The sequence below is a fragment of the Nelumbo lutea genome, chromosome 3 (genome assembly GCF_056320005.1).
Source record: "Nelumbo lutea isolate HS-2025 chromosome 3, American lotus-T2T, whole genome shotgun sequence".
Classification (NCBI taxonomy): Eukaryota; Viridiplantae; Streptophyta; class Magnoliopsida; order Proteales; family Nelumbonaceae; genus Nelumbo; species Nelumbo lutea.
In genome coordinates this window covers 45,229,380-45,243,543 of record NC_142686.1, presented here as the reverse complement: position 1 = coordinate 45,243,543, position 14,164 = coordinate 45,229,380, and the positions used below count along the sequence as shown (strand labels likewise).

Genomic DNA, 14,164 nt, shown 5'->3' with positions numbered 1-14,164 from the left:
TTTTGGGTAAATACATGTGGTGGGGGTGGAGGGGAATTTATTCTTAAGCTTACAACACAAAGTTCATTTCATTTACAGTTTAAAGCATGCACCAGATCAAGCATATAATTTCTGGTCTTAGGGTCAGATTATTCACAGTTAAATCAACGAGAATGATGGCCATGGAATAAGGCTCGGAAATATACTTTAAGGGCCATGTCTATTGTTCCCTCCATATTCGACCAGTCACTCGCAGCTTCAGCTCCTGTCTATTGCCACCGGAGAAAAAGAGTGCCATGTTACGGTGAATGACCAACCCATCATAGCTGTCACGGACCTTCCTGTGGCTGTCTCGAATGCTTCTGGGAACCCCCTGCCATATTAGTTTCCGGCCATATCCACCTACTTCTAGACTGTAGCTGAAGTTCTTTGCTTCGTTGTCATCTCCCATGAATCTCAGGAAAGCCATATAAACTGGAGCTATTCCCAGAAGAAATGCCTCAAAGTGTAGACAGAAGTGTTGCCCAAAGCAATTAAAAACCTACATGAATGATTAACAGTTTAGCCAACGAGGAAAAAAATACTAGAAAATGTATGTGCAAAATGCTAAATATATGCATATGCGTATAGAAATTTAGAGAACACATTGGAATTAGGAAATACTGCTTCTACACAAATTTTAAACAATGACACCAAGGTGGCAGCCCAAAATGTTTCCACATGTTCTCCTGGGTTTACCCTCTCTAGGGATGGTCCTGGCTTTCCAGGGTCTTGAGAGGGGTAGACTGGACATGGACCTAATCTTTGGCTTTATTTTATTTTATTTTTATTTTTATTTTTTGCACAAAGTTGCAGCTCTCAAGCTTGAGCCGGTTTTCTCATGCTTTATCAGCCTGGGATTTTACCACTGTGCCATGCAATGGCCCCTCGGTCATTCTCCTTGTGGAAAATTAAGCCAATGGACCTCTGCCACAGGCAGAAGGTTACCATTTCAGCTTAGGTTATTTTAAAAGTTTCAAGAAAAGTCAGGATTATCATTCATTGGGGAAAAGTGAGCTACATCAGATGGCTTAGCTAGACAAGCGGTGTTATGGGGAGTTAAGCTACTTTTGCTCCCTTTCTATGTATTTTCAGTCTTTAATCATTTAATGAAATCTATGTTATTGATAGAAAAAAAAAGTAAGCTACATCAGAGTATGGGGCCCAGATAAATAAAAGCAACGCTAACACTATGTGCTTTTTATCACAAGGAACTTGATAGGTTATGGATATTTTCATTTGTTCTTTGTAGTTTAAAGGTTTGTGGTTTTAAGATTCATGGTTGCACTAGCATTGGCTCCTGAATAAAGGACATCATTATACACATGACTAATCAGGTTCCTACCAGACACATTGTCTGCATCTGCCGTATCCAACTAGACATTATTTCTAGGATTAAAATACCCCAGTATGTACAGAAGAGGAATATAAAAGACATAATTAAATGGGAAGGATTCTCCTTGTTTTGTTGGTGGGGTTTTGTTTTATCTAATTTATTGTATTTTTTTGCTAAATATTTTATTTCATTTTTATTTTATGAATTCTGATATCACTTTGTGATAATGATTCCGATTTTCTAGGTAGCTGCATTTTTCTCTGTATTGCAAAAATATAGAAAAATCAACCACTTCCTAGTTAGATGGTAACTTAAGGTTCTGTTGACTCTGATGAATCAAATGGTTGTGTTGGTCATTGCTGGAGTCAGGATTCATAATTTTCTTTTTTCTTCTTTCCTTTTCTTGTTTTTTTGTTTTTTTGTTTTTTTTTTTTTGGGGGGGGGGGGGGGGAGGGGGGGGGGGGGGGGCTCTATTAAGATGGAAGGACACATCCTATAATTCTCCCACATATACAGGTTTTTCAAACTTTAAGCCCCACACCCCTTAGCTCTGCCCCCAATGTTGGTGAAACTCATAATATCAGCCTTCTTTATTAGTAACCAATCAAGGTTCAAAGTATCAATAAAGGGGTGTATCAGTACTTTGTACCACATGCCACTTATCTGCTTTAGTTTTTTTTTTTCTCAAAAATAGGACAGGGATAGGTCTTAGACCTGCCTACCCCTGAAATAGGTCAAAATCCCAAAAGCTACATATTTGGCATATCGGTGATCCACCAGTACAATATGTATCGGCCGATAAGGCCTGATATGTGACGAAATTTTGAACCTTGTAACCAATATACCAGCTTGCCTCAGCCATACAAAGCCATGATGAGAAGGAAAAAACATGACTTACAGTGAGCATCCATGTTGCATTCTCAACCTCTTGTGGGTTGGATTTGACGTAGCGATGATTAAATGTGCATCCGTCATGCATGTCCACCTTGTGATCATTTTTAAGGTGTGCAACAAGTGTTGGAATATCACCGGTAACCAGGCATTCTGAACCCGCATAAGGACAATTATAGGGTCTGAATCTGCACAGCTGCTCATGTTTCAATTTACTATAATAAGGGAACATGTCAGGACATCCAAGGTTCTGAAATCGGCAAGGAAGTTCAAGTGACTCAGCCACTTTCTCAAGAGCTAGGCACCTTATGTTTCCCAATTCGAATCTGCAAGTAGGACAGTGATTATGTACTCTAGCTTTGCAATTCGAGCAAAGTGTGTGGCCATTTGGACACTGCAAACATCCATACCACAGCAAATAAATTGAAGGCAAAATAAACATAATATAGAATAAACAACACAGAATGTACTGGACAAGAAAAATGGTGGTGAATGTCAGAAATATGAAAAGGTAAAAAACAAGTTTAAGAACCAGAATTTCTGGATTCTCTAGAGACTACTAAGAAAGAATTTCTTATACAATATTATTATAAGCCACAAAGCAAAAAATTGATGAAAAGGATCACACCACGACATTAAAACTCAACTAAAATTCATTTAGCTAATCATTTATTTGCAGTCTTCACAAAAATACTAATGAGTAAAAGGAAATGCAAAATACATCTGCAATATCAGGTTGAACAGTATATTATAAAATAAAAACATAAAACCAGAGACAATTATGTCTCATTTTATACAAAACTGAAAAATGAAACATGAGCTCAGAAATTGGGAGAAGGACCTGGTGTATGGGAGGATACATGGAATTGGTGCAAACTGGGCACTCAAGTAGCTCATGCACACCGCTGGTTGATGACAAACCCACTTGAGCATTAGAAATGTTGGAAATTTTACCCGTCAGAGCACTCTCCATTTCATTTTTAGTTGAAGATAATTCCATATTCATGGACAAAGATTCTGGAACCTCTACGCGGATACTGCTTCCTGGAGCCATCCAAGGCCAACTGGCTTCAGTTTCTCAAAATCTGGGTACCTAATAATTCTTATAGAGAACAATGTTCAAATTCCTGCCAAGGAACTCGTCCATTTGATACTTGAGAACTTAAATTAACAGAAACCCAGTCTCCTCATTTCCATGGAATCAATTATATGAAGTAAGGATTGAGGTTCATTAACTGCAGATCACAAAAGAAAAGGAACTCAAATAAGGCATGGGAGCAAGTTGTTGATTATATAACCATAGAAAAAGTTTAATGCACTTGCAAATACCCAGCAGAAAAAAAAAGAAAAAAAAAACACAGACGGTTTAAACTTGACAAAATACATTGGTTAAACCGAGAAAAGGAGAAGATTTAGAATTTAAAAGATCCATCCATAACATGTAAAAGTTGAAAAGCTAACGAATCTAGCTTTCCTACTTGTTGATATTACCAATATCTAGAATATAAAAATAAACAGAAGTTAGAATCAGCAAGAAAATTAGAAAGAATTTACATAATAATTGTTAAGAAAACTAAAAATCCTGGAAATTATTCACAAAATATACTTTATTTCTTCTTAAAGAATCACTTATAAAAATTCAAAATAAATTCAGCTCAAGCACCCGTTTCACACGAAGGACTAATCTATCAGAGTCGAAGTAAAACATAAACAACATGCAATTCAGTTTCAAATACACAAATGTAAGTCCGAGTCCAGATGCTGCTAAAGAAACAGGAAATGCAAAAAATAAAAGGGTGAAAGGAATTTCCACCGACATAAACTCAACCAGACTCAGACCCCCTAAACTCACTGATTCAAACCATTCGACCAAAACCCATTTGAAATTCAAGCAAACCCTAATAACCCAAATCCCCAAATGTCACATTTCAAGTACCTGCGGATGGAAAGGGAAGTTCCACAACAAAACAAAGCGACAGAAAAAGAGATAAAGAGGGTCAAAACCCTAGAGAAAACAGTAGAATCTGTAACTCCACGGTTGAATTCAAGGACTAAACAAGCCACAAGGAAATCGAAGAGGATAAAGAGAAGAATCTAAAAGGGGAAAGAGATTCATCACCTCGACAACGGCCGAGAGGAAGATTACGAAAGCGCAGAAAAAAGAGAACCCTAAAAAGTTTGCTCCGACAACGCGTGGGGGTTTGATGTCGTATACGGTTCCCTGAGTTTCAGAAACAACGCGATTTGTTCTGTCTGCTTAGCCTTTGTCCATTTGTATGCGAGTCACCGCTTTCACTGAAGAAACCTTCTAAGTTGTAAGCCTAGCATACTACACACCGAGAGAAGAGGGGAGACGGTGGTGGTGTTGGCGGAACGGAATAACGTAGACCAGATCGTGCATTGGATTGGAATCTTTTTTGCTCCCCCCTCCTTTACTTTTTTCTTTTTTTCTTTTTCTTTTATGTTAGCGCCCCCCCCCCCCCCCTTTACTTTTTTCTTTTATGTTAGCCCCCCCCCTCTACCGTGAAACTTTGAGATTCCAACGTTTTACCCCTATCTAGTAATGGAAGAGATTCAGTGGATGTGGAATCATCATTTCATAAATTAACTAGTTAATTGAACTTTTGTTGTGTTGATGTCATTTTGATTGAACACATGTTATGCTTATTATAAAATCTTATTTGTTTTAACTGTTTGAAATGAATTGTTTGTTGTGTTTTAGATACTATTTATATTTAGATGATTTATTATCTATTGAAATATTATATTCAATTGTTTAATCTGTAAAAATTATTTACGGCAAAAATCAAAGTGAACTATAGGCATTGGTTTTCCCATTGTCAAGTGAGAGGGGATCATACTTCACAATGGTTCTTTAGGTATATATTTGGTATAGTTTCCGTTTATTAAATAAATGTTTATATTTGATTTGTTTTCAAAATCAAGAAAAGCATTTGATAAATCATTTATAAATAACTACGCATCATTAGGCACCTCATCATGGAATAGTGAATAAACGCTTAACCATCGAGGAAAATGTTAAAATGAACATTCCCCTAACGGTTGATGCACACATAAATCATACCTACTTTTGTGAATACCTATGCATACGGATCAACATGATGAGATAAATGATGATTTGGCAATAACATGCATGACACCATACAAAACACCGCCTATATAAACAAAGCAATATTTTGATACACACCAAATGCCACCTCAATCTCATTTCAATTGGCTAACTCCTTCAACTATGTCCATAGCATAACAACAAATATTTTGATTTTATTGTATTTTGTGGTTGAAACATGATATAATGTGTCTTATGGGTGTGGGTGTAGTTAGTAATGATCTTAATAGTCTTGAAGTGATGGAGGGATAATTTCTTAATTACTATGTTTGATTAGATGATTCAACGTACAGATTTAGCTTTACAAAAATTATGTTTCAGCCTAGGTTCGTTAGATAATTTCTTGCCATGGAAAGCATAGTTCAACATAATGCATGAGGCGTGAAGAACTCATATGGGCGCATTAAAAAAACATTTCATGCATGGGATGGGATGTGAGATAAAGCATGGGACATACGCTTAAATACATTATTAGTTTGAAAGAAAAATATAATTATAAGTTTAAATATATATGCATAAAGAGTTTATTATGGCTTATGACATCTCTTGGATTTCCATTTTGAACAATCCAATCGAACCGTTGGACGTATATCTTGATATATTTTAATTGTTGGGTCTCTAAATAAGCAAATATTGGTTGTTAGATAGGAAGCTAGCATAAGATAAACATCAACCTATGTTGGTGCAATATATGCGTCATATACTTTATCAAAAAAATCACCCACAATTGTTTCACTTCAAACCAAAATGAATTACAACGTGAAAACATTGCTACTTTTCCTATATGACAACGACAATATCAAACAACAAAAGTAGTGTTTTTGTGGTCATTTTTACGTCTTGTTTGATGATTAAGTACTTGTTTTATAATTATTTCTTAAAAGTACTTATTTTAACAACTACTAAGGTTGTTTGGTGATCTACTTTTCAAATCACTTATTATGTTTTTAATCCCTTATTGAGATGGCAATGTTTGGTAAGCTACTTTCCCCATAAGTGTTTATATTGACACAAATGACAATTTTAACTATCACTTCACTCATACATATATACAATGGTTTTCACATGTTATAGTATACATTTCAACTGACAGTCCATGTGGGCTGTCATGTGGATTTAATTAATAATAATAATAATAGTAATAATAATAATAATAATAATAATAATAATAATAATAATAATAATAATAATAATAATTACTATTAACAACAACAACAACAATAATAATAATAATAGGGGAAGACGACAGAGAATAGGTCTCCAAGTTGATGCAAGATGCCGACAAGTCCAGTCATAGCAACGCTTTCAAGTAGCGCTTCGGGATCATCTTTATTAGCAGCTCTGTACAGCTTCGGATCCGCGATGTTGTACTCGTTTCTTATCCGTACCTTGTAATGGGAATTTCGTCCAAGTATCACAAACCCTAGTTTCTGAAATTGAGTCTCCACTCTAATTTCACCGCAATATTTCCGCCATTAAAAGCCCCTAACAAATTTTCATAGGGAGGGAGAGAGAACAACATCAGGGCCTATAGGAAATGCAATACGCAAATTCAAAAGTTTTGATGATAGGAACCGCCACTGGGAGCAGTTATAGTCTGCCAAAATCCTTATTGAAACTGACAATGCGATGAAGATTCCAACGCTATTGAACTTGTTCTACATAGAAAAAAAGTTCCAACTAAGAATTGTAGTAGCAAGGAGAGAAATAGGGGAGAGATTGGGAGAGGAACTTACGAAGAGGGACCAAAATTTGAAGAATAGAAGAAAAGAAAGAAGAAAGGTTTCCAATGGCAAAGTTGGTCAGCGGGGAGGTGAGGTAGATGAAGGGACAGAGCAAGGGAGGGAGGGGCAGAAGGAAGATGATGAAGCTAAAACCGTGAAGCGTCAAATTGGGGAGTAGGGACAAGTCAAGGAAGAAGATGATGAATGGTGCTTTTTGGGCGTGGGGGTATTTTAGGCATTAAAAAAATTATCAATGACTGGTTCATTCTGTTTTTTTTAGAAGTACTTCTTCAAAAAGTACTTAAAAAGAGCCGATTTGAAGTCACTTTTCCAAAGAAGTACTTCCCCACTTTTTTACCAAACACTCATAAGTACTTAAAAACCACTTAATGTGTGGTTCCATGTCTTAAAAGAAGTACTTATTAACTTCTTTTAAGTGTTCTCAAACACTACCTTAGTGTGATATGGTGTTTTAGTTTCCTCCAAAAAAAAATGCCTCACTCGATGCTGCCATGATACCAAACACCATCTTAGTATCTTATTAATGAGTTCAAAGATAAAAAACAAAATTTCTAAAATGCCCATCTAACGTTTGATGGACTAAGAGTCTACAACTTGAGAGAAGAAAATATTAAAAGAAAAATCATGAAAATAGGCATGTTAATTAAAAGCCGGGTTAATTTCTCTTGTTGTATTTTAAATTTTTTTGCATGTTTCTATTCTTTTTTTTATTTTATTTTAATGTATTTTATCAATTTTCTTTGAAATTCTTCAAAATGGTCTCATGAAATGGGGAAAATCTATGATGCCGGAAAGACATGGTGTCAAAAGAGCCTTGACCAATCAAAAATCATAACCCAGATGTGAATTTTGATAAATACCACCCAATTGACTAACACATTTATGATACCAGTTGATTGAATTTTGATAAATATCATATCTTTCTAGTATCATAGTCGAACCCCATAAAATGTTATAAGGGTATTCTGGAGTTTTAGAAGCCATATGAAAAATCTTTTCTAAGTCAATTGACTGGATATTAAAGGAAGGGGCAAAGTGTTGGAATCTAAAAGTCTAGGATGGGTATTTATTGCAAGTGAAAGTCGAGGGAACTAAGTATGACTACCTCAAATTATAGGATGGGAATATGTAATATACCTTTTCCTTCCTCATTTTGGTCTGTTATCTAGTTTTATCTAACATATATAGGGCTGATTTGGCAAAACAGACTGTCCATTGATAAGGACATGTTGACTTTACATGTCAGCCCTACATCGGCTAAACCCCACCGCTCCACCCATTTATTAGAGTGATTGCTGAAAGTGAAATTTGTAACTGAAAAGCTTTCACCATTTTACTTTCAAAGACATAGCCAAGGAAAGGACTGGGTCTTGCCTTTGCCTCTTCTTTTTTTAGCCACCTGACAAGAGCCTAGGGGGCGGTAGGGGTTGAGAATTGTAATCCCTCCGATTGATAAACAATAAGAAAGAAAGGAAGTGAGTAATAAATGGTGAAGTGAACTCAAATTGAATATCTATCACTGCTTGTAAGGATGAATTGAGTGATGATGATGACAATGATGAAAGCTCTTATTCAGGGCCATCCTTGGGATACAAGCAGGGAAGATAATTGAGCATGGCAGCACAAATTTGGAATTCTGATTATTCTGTTGTATGTGTAATCCACATATTAACAAACTTTGATATATATGACGTTTGGGGTGATTAGTTGTTAATTAAATGGAATTGAAACCCAATTTCACTCCCACAATCTGATTTTGCAGAAATAGACATTTTAAGTTCATTAGAAAGGAACTGAAATGCTGTATTAGTTATCAAAATCAGTCGCATTCAAAACATTATTGGGCTTTTGAATACAATTTCCAAGGAATTTTTTCCCATCTGAAAGAAAAAAATGCATCATTTATACGTTACTAAGAGGTGGCAATTGGCTGGATTTGGCACGGGTTGAGGACCAACCCACCCACTAAAGTGCGGGTAGAATAGAGGGTGTTTGTGTGTAGGTGCAAGTGGAAAAATTTAGCCAAAAAGTTAAGCATGTAATTGAGTGGGTAATGTAAAGCTTCCAAACAGTCATGACTCACGACACGTTACAATAGTGTGGGGCAAAAGAGTATTTGCAACCAATATTCTTTTAGCCAAAAAGACAAGCAAGGAATTGAGTGGGGTAATGTGTCATGTGCAGGAAGCTTCCAAACAATTTGGGCTGTTTTTTTCCAAACAGGCAAAGTTTTCCCGTATAATTTGGGTTGAGGTAAACCCTAAACCAACCAAAGTTGTTGAAGCTTTACCGCTGATCTAAGTCATTTGGGTATTTCTTTACTTTATTATGCTCAAATGTTCTTATTTCTTAGGCTTAAGATTGATGGGTTAGGGTAACTGATTTTAGAATTATTATATATTGGAAGAGAGTTATGGTGCTTTAGGAGTAATATAATTAGGGACTGTTTGGTTCATAGTTGAAATTGGAATCAAAATTCCTCAGAACCAAAATCAGAATAGTCTAATATTTCCATAGTTTGTTGACTCTAGATCTCCTGCCCATGTCTACTCACAACACACTATCCCCATGAATTGGGAACATCTCCCCCTGCATAATACTATGTAGGAGGATGAGATGTTCTTCATGTGTGGCTGAGATGTTATGTGGGTAACATGGACAGAGTTTGTGTGGGCAGGAGATCCAGACTCTTGTTTGTTTGATTCAGTCAGGAATTGAAATCAGAATTGGATGACATTGGGCATTTCATTCCCAAAGAAGGGGAGTGAATGACCATTCCCTCAAATGGGGGAATTTCATTTCACCAGAAATGGAATGGAAATAGAATTCCAAAATAAGAATGCAATTCCAATTTCGTCTAACCAAACAATTGGAATTGGAATGACCCAATTCTAAACCCCTATTCCTGGTTCCTGCAACCAAATAGTCCCTTATGTCACACTAGTGTCAGCCGTATCTGTTGATATACAACTTTTTTTTTTCTTTCTATTGATATACAACTATTACAAACCAATGCATGCCACTACAAACCATTATAAAACCGATATCTGATTGCTATGTACAAACCATTAGGTAATAGGTATTATCCACACTCAACTTTACAAAATTGATATAAATCCCTAGTCAACCACTATAAACCTTAACCATTTTAAACCAATACTCAATTGATGCAATTGTTATAAACCCATAATCAACAGTCACAAATCATGATCAATTGTTATAAACCAATACTCAACCATTGCAAACTGATACTCGATTGGAGAAGCTTCAAGAACTTTCAGGGCAAATAATTAATTTTAGGGAAATTTCTTGATTAGTGATGAAAGAAGATTTGGCCCGACCTCGTAATTATGCAATACGTGGTAAAGGCAACAACTCGGCACAAAAGCACGCCTAAGGTGCAAGCATCAAAGGGAGGAACCAGCGGTCCGAACTCCCTACCAGCAACCCGAACTCACTACTGGGAACCCAAACTCACTACTGGGAACCTGAACTCGCTACTGGGAACCCGAACTCTCCCTTAGGCCCCGAAGCCAAACCCGAGCTGGCCTGCCCTGTGGCAGTTCGGAACACACCTCCGAACTGGCCTGCCTTATAGCAGTTCGGGACACACCTCACCAAACTGGCTTGCCTTATAGCAATTCGGGACACACCTCACCGAATTGACCTTCCCTATGGTAGTTCGGGACATACCTCCGAACTCAAGACTTCATCTCGCTCACCACTCCAGCACTTTGCCTCCAGGATGCCAAGCTGAACAAACCGTACCATGACTGACACCAAGGAAGTTCGTATCCAGGGGCGGCGCACCTGACTAATTTGGGATCTGACGCTTGACAGTTGCACTTCAAACGGCCACCGCCACCTGACACTGCCATCTCCAGTTACAGAGACGGCTCCGACAAGGAGCAGTGGCGGTTCTGTCCTAATAGAAAGGATGACACCCGAACTGGTAGAAACACAAAAGTAATCATACCCGACCTGACAGAGGCCTCAGAGTGAGTGCTCGAAGTGGTTATAAAAGGCTCCTACCCCCCACAACAAGGTATGTGAACTTTGCGCCATCTGGTCTTTATCTTGCCTTTGAGAGAATACTAACTTGAGCTTCGGAGTTATCTCACCAGGTTCCCCCTGGAGTTCCCTCATCTTCTCCATTTCAGGCTCCCCATTGCTCCAGTCAGAGGCAAGATCGTTGACAGCTAGGACCGGCCGGATTGCGCACCATCAATTGGCACCATCTATGGGAACGCTTCTAAAAGCCTCCCTCCAAATCTCTCTTACCTCTCTTACCTACTCTTCTTCCAAAAAACTCCAACACCCATGGCTTCCTCCAACAATGCCAGACATGGCACAAAAACGGTCGCCACCGGGGAGCAACTCCAAGTTCCCGTGATGTGTATCGGGCAGTTCACCATCCCTCTTTTAGTGGATGGGATCCCCAGCCTGAATGTGCCACGAGCAGTGGCGCCCCTGAACCTTCTTGCCTTGAGCACCCCTCTTCCACTCCCTATCGAAACAACCTTCACTGAACCAACTGTTGTCCCATTGGTGACCTGCCAGAACCAGTTGGACGACCTAATGCAATGCATGCAGGCAATGCAAGCCCAAATGCAACAATTCTAGCACCATCAACTCCAGCAGCACCAGGTACTACACCACCTCTCCCAACACCATTATCAGTAGTAGTTCCCTCAGCTAACCCTAAACCAGTCACTGCTTCCCCCCCGATACCCTGTTTCAAAGCCGGTTAAGGCCTCCCCTCAAGGTGGACGCCCTCACCGAGGAGAAGCTTCCCAACTCCAAAACCCCCTAATAGCCAGGCCTCATCCCCAGGCCGAAAGCAAAGAAAAATTACCCCTGCCTTGCAGCTCGCAAGTGGGTCGGGAACCTCGCCCACAAAGTCAGCACCTCGGTGCTCCAAGCCTGAGTTCCCACTCACGAAGAACCGGTTCAGCGCCCTAGTAGTAGACCAACATTCCAGGCCCATCAAGCTCGGCAACACGGAGGCCAGTAGCGCCAGCACCGACCCGCTCAACGAAGGCACCGACGAAGTCGCCGAACTGTTACCCGTGTTCTACCCGAGCTCAGAGGCAAGGAAGAGACGAGCTCAGACGAGGTAAAAACTATCCCAATTCTCTCAGTTCCTTCCCCCCTCACATCAGAACTTCTGGCAGTCCCCATGCCCAGAGACTTCAAGCTTCCATCTCTGGACAAGTATGATGGGTCCTTTGACCCCAACGACCACGTCGACGCTTTCCAGTCGCAAATGCACCTCAATAGGGCCAGCGAGTCATGCATGTGTGTGGCCTTCACCACCACCTTCAAGGGGGTGGCCCCCACTTTGTACCGGAACCTAGCCCCCGGGTCAATAAGAAGCTGGGCCCGATTCATGCAGATCTTCACCGCACACTTCGTTACCAGCAAGCAGTGCCCCAAAACCGAAGAAAGTATCTTCGGGGTAGTCCAGAGGGAAGGGGATCCATCCGGAGCTACATCAAGTGGTTCAATGAAGCATGCTTGCAGATACCGCGATTAGACCCCGCGGTATAGCTCGCGGCGGCCAAGAGAGGGGTAACACACAAGGAGTTCAAGTGGCACATGGTGGCTAGCCAGCCAGCGACTATGGTCGATTTCCTCAAGCTCGCGGACAAGTTCATGAGAACAGAGGAAGAAATCAACCAAAGAACCGAAGGCGGGGTCGAGAAAAGAAAAAGGGAAGGTGAGCCCTCCAACCCAGGCGATAGAAGAAGCAAGGCCTGAGAGGCGAAGCCAAGCCAGCCATCCCGAGCTCCCTTAGCAGTTCGGACGGATTATACGCCATTGAACACAAGGCGGACCGAGATCTTGATGACGATCAAGGACGCCCCCTACGTAAAGTGAACACCTCTCCTAAAGAGTAATCCAAACGAGAGAAATAAAAATCTATACTGTAGTTTTCATAGAGATCACGGTCATAGTACCGAACAATGTAATAATCTCTGGGACGAGATAGAGGGACTCATCCGTCGTGGATGCTTGAGAAATTTTGTACAACATAATGACAACAATAATAAAGCAGGTCGGCAAGGGGAGCACGGGAAGGATGCCCCGGAGTCCAACAATAGACCGGCCGAAGCGTTGCAGTGACCTCCTCCAGAAGAGAGGCCAATTCGGGGAACCATCAATGTGATAGTGGGTGGTTCGGTGGTAGCAGGTTGCACTTCGGCAGCAGCACGGATGTCAGTTCGCGAGGCAGCCCGAGAAGAGCAGAACCCTCCAAAGAGGCCAAAGATGGAAAAACCGATCTTTTTCACGGAAGATGACACGCGAGGTGTCCACTATCCCCATGATGATGTGCTCGTCATAAAACTAAGGATCAGCGACTTCGAAGTCCGGCGCGTACTTGTGGACTTAGGTAGTTCGGCGAACATCCTCTTCAAATCGGCGTTCGACCAGCTACAGTTGCAGAGAAGTGAGTTGAAGCCCGCAAACACTCCTCTAGTGGGCTTCAACGGAGAGGAAGTCAGCCCCCTTGGGAAGATAACAGTACTTGTGGAAGTCGGCACATGGCCTTGCGTGGTCAGACTCAACCATGATTTCCTGGTGGTCGCGACCCCCTCCCCATACAATGCCACAATAGGGCGGCCGATCACGCATATTCTGCGAGCAGTGGTCTCCACCTACTATCTGGCAATGAAGTTCCCCATGGACTTCGGTGTGGGGGTAGTGCGGGGCGACCAGCTTGAGTCCCACAAGTATTATGTTGCCGCCTTGAAGGGAAAAACCAAGGCAGCCGACGACCTCGAACTGGAGCAGCCTATGGAGCAGGGCGAGGAATGAGCTTCGCCCACTGAGGAAACGGTGCTTCCGTCAAGGGGCCTCTACGAACTGAACTAGTGAGTTTCTTACTTCAAAATTTAGATATTTTTGCATGGTTCGCAGTGGATATGCCCAGTACTGACCCTGGCCTTATAACTCACAAACTTAACACTGACCCTGTAGTCAGACCCATTAGACAGAAGAAATGCAACTTAGCCCTAGAGCGCTGGAGGGCGGTCGACGAAG

General features: G+C 40.4%; 1 protein-coding gene across 3 annotated transcripts; it reads right to left on the bottom strand.

Moving 5' to 3' along the window:
* LOC148864651 (E3 ubiquitin-protein ligase SINAT2-like) lies at positions 1–4,720 on the bottom strand. Of its 3 annotated transcripts, none has more exons than XM_088978909.1 (4): positions 4,365–4,720; positions 3,087–3,480; positions 2,253–2,639; positions 1–520 (listed from the first exon to the last, which is right to left on the bottom strand). In XM_088978909.1, the coding sequence occupies exons 2-4, from the start codon at positions 3,297–3,299 to the stop codon at positions 200–202; spliced, it is 921 nt and encodes a 306-aa protein (XP_088835035.1). In that variant the 5' UTR covers positions 3,300–3,480; positions 4,365–4,720; the 3' UTR covers positions 1–199. The 3 variants fall into 3 exon arrangements, with proteins under 3 accessions (XP_088835035.1, XP_088835036.1, XP_088835037.1); XM_088978910.1 differs by having other exon boundaries at positions 4,182–4,425; XM_088978911.1 differs by lacking the exon at positions 4,365–4,720 and adding an exon at positions 4,063–4,140.
* Positions 4,721–14,164: the final 9,444 nt, after the last annotated feature.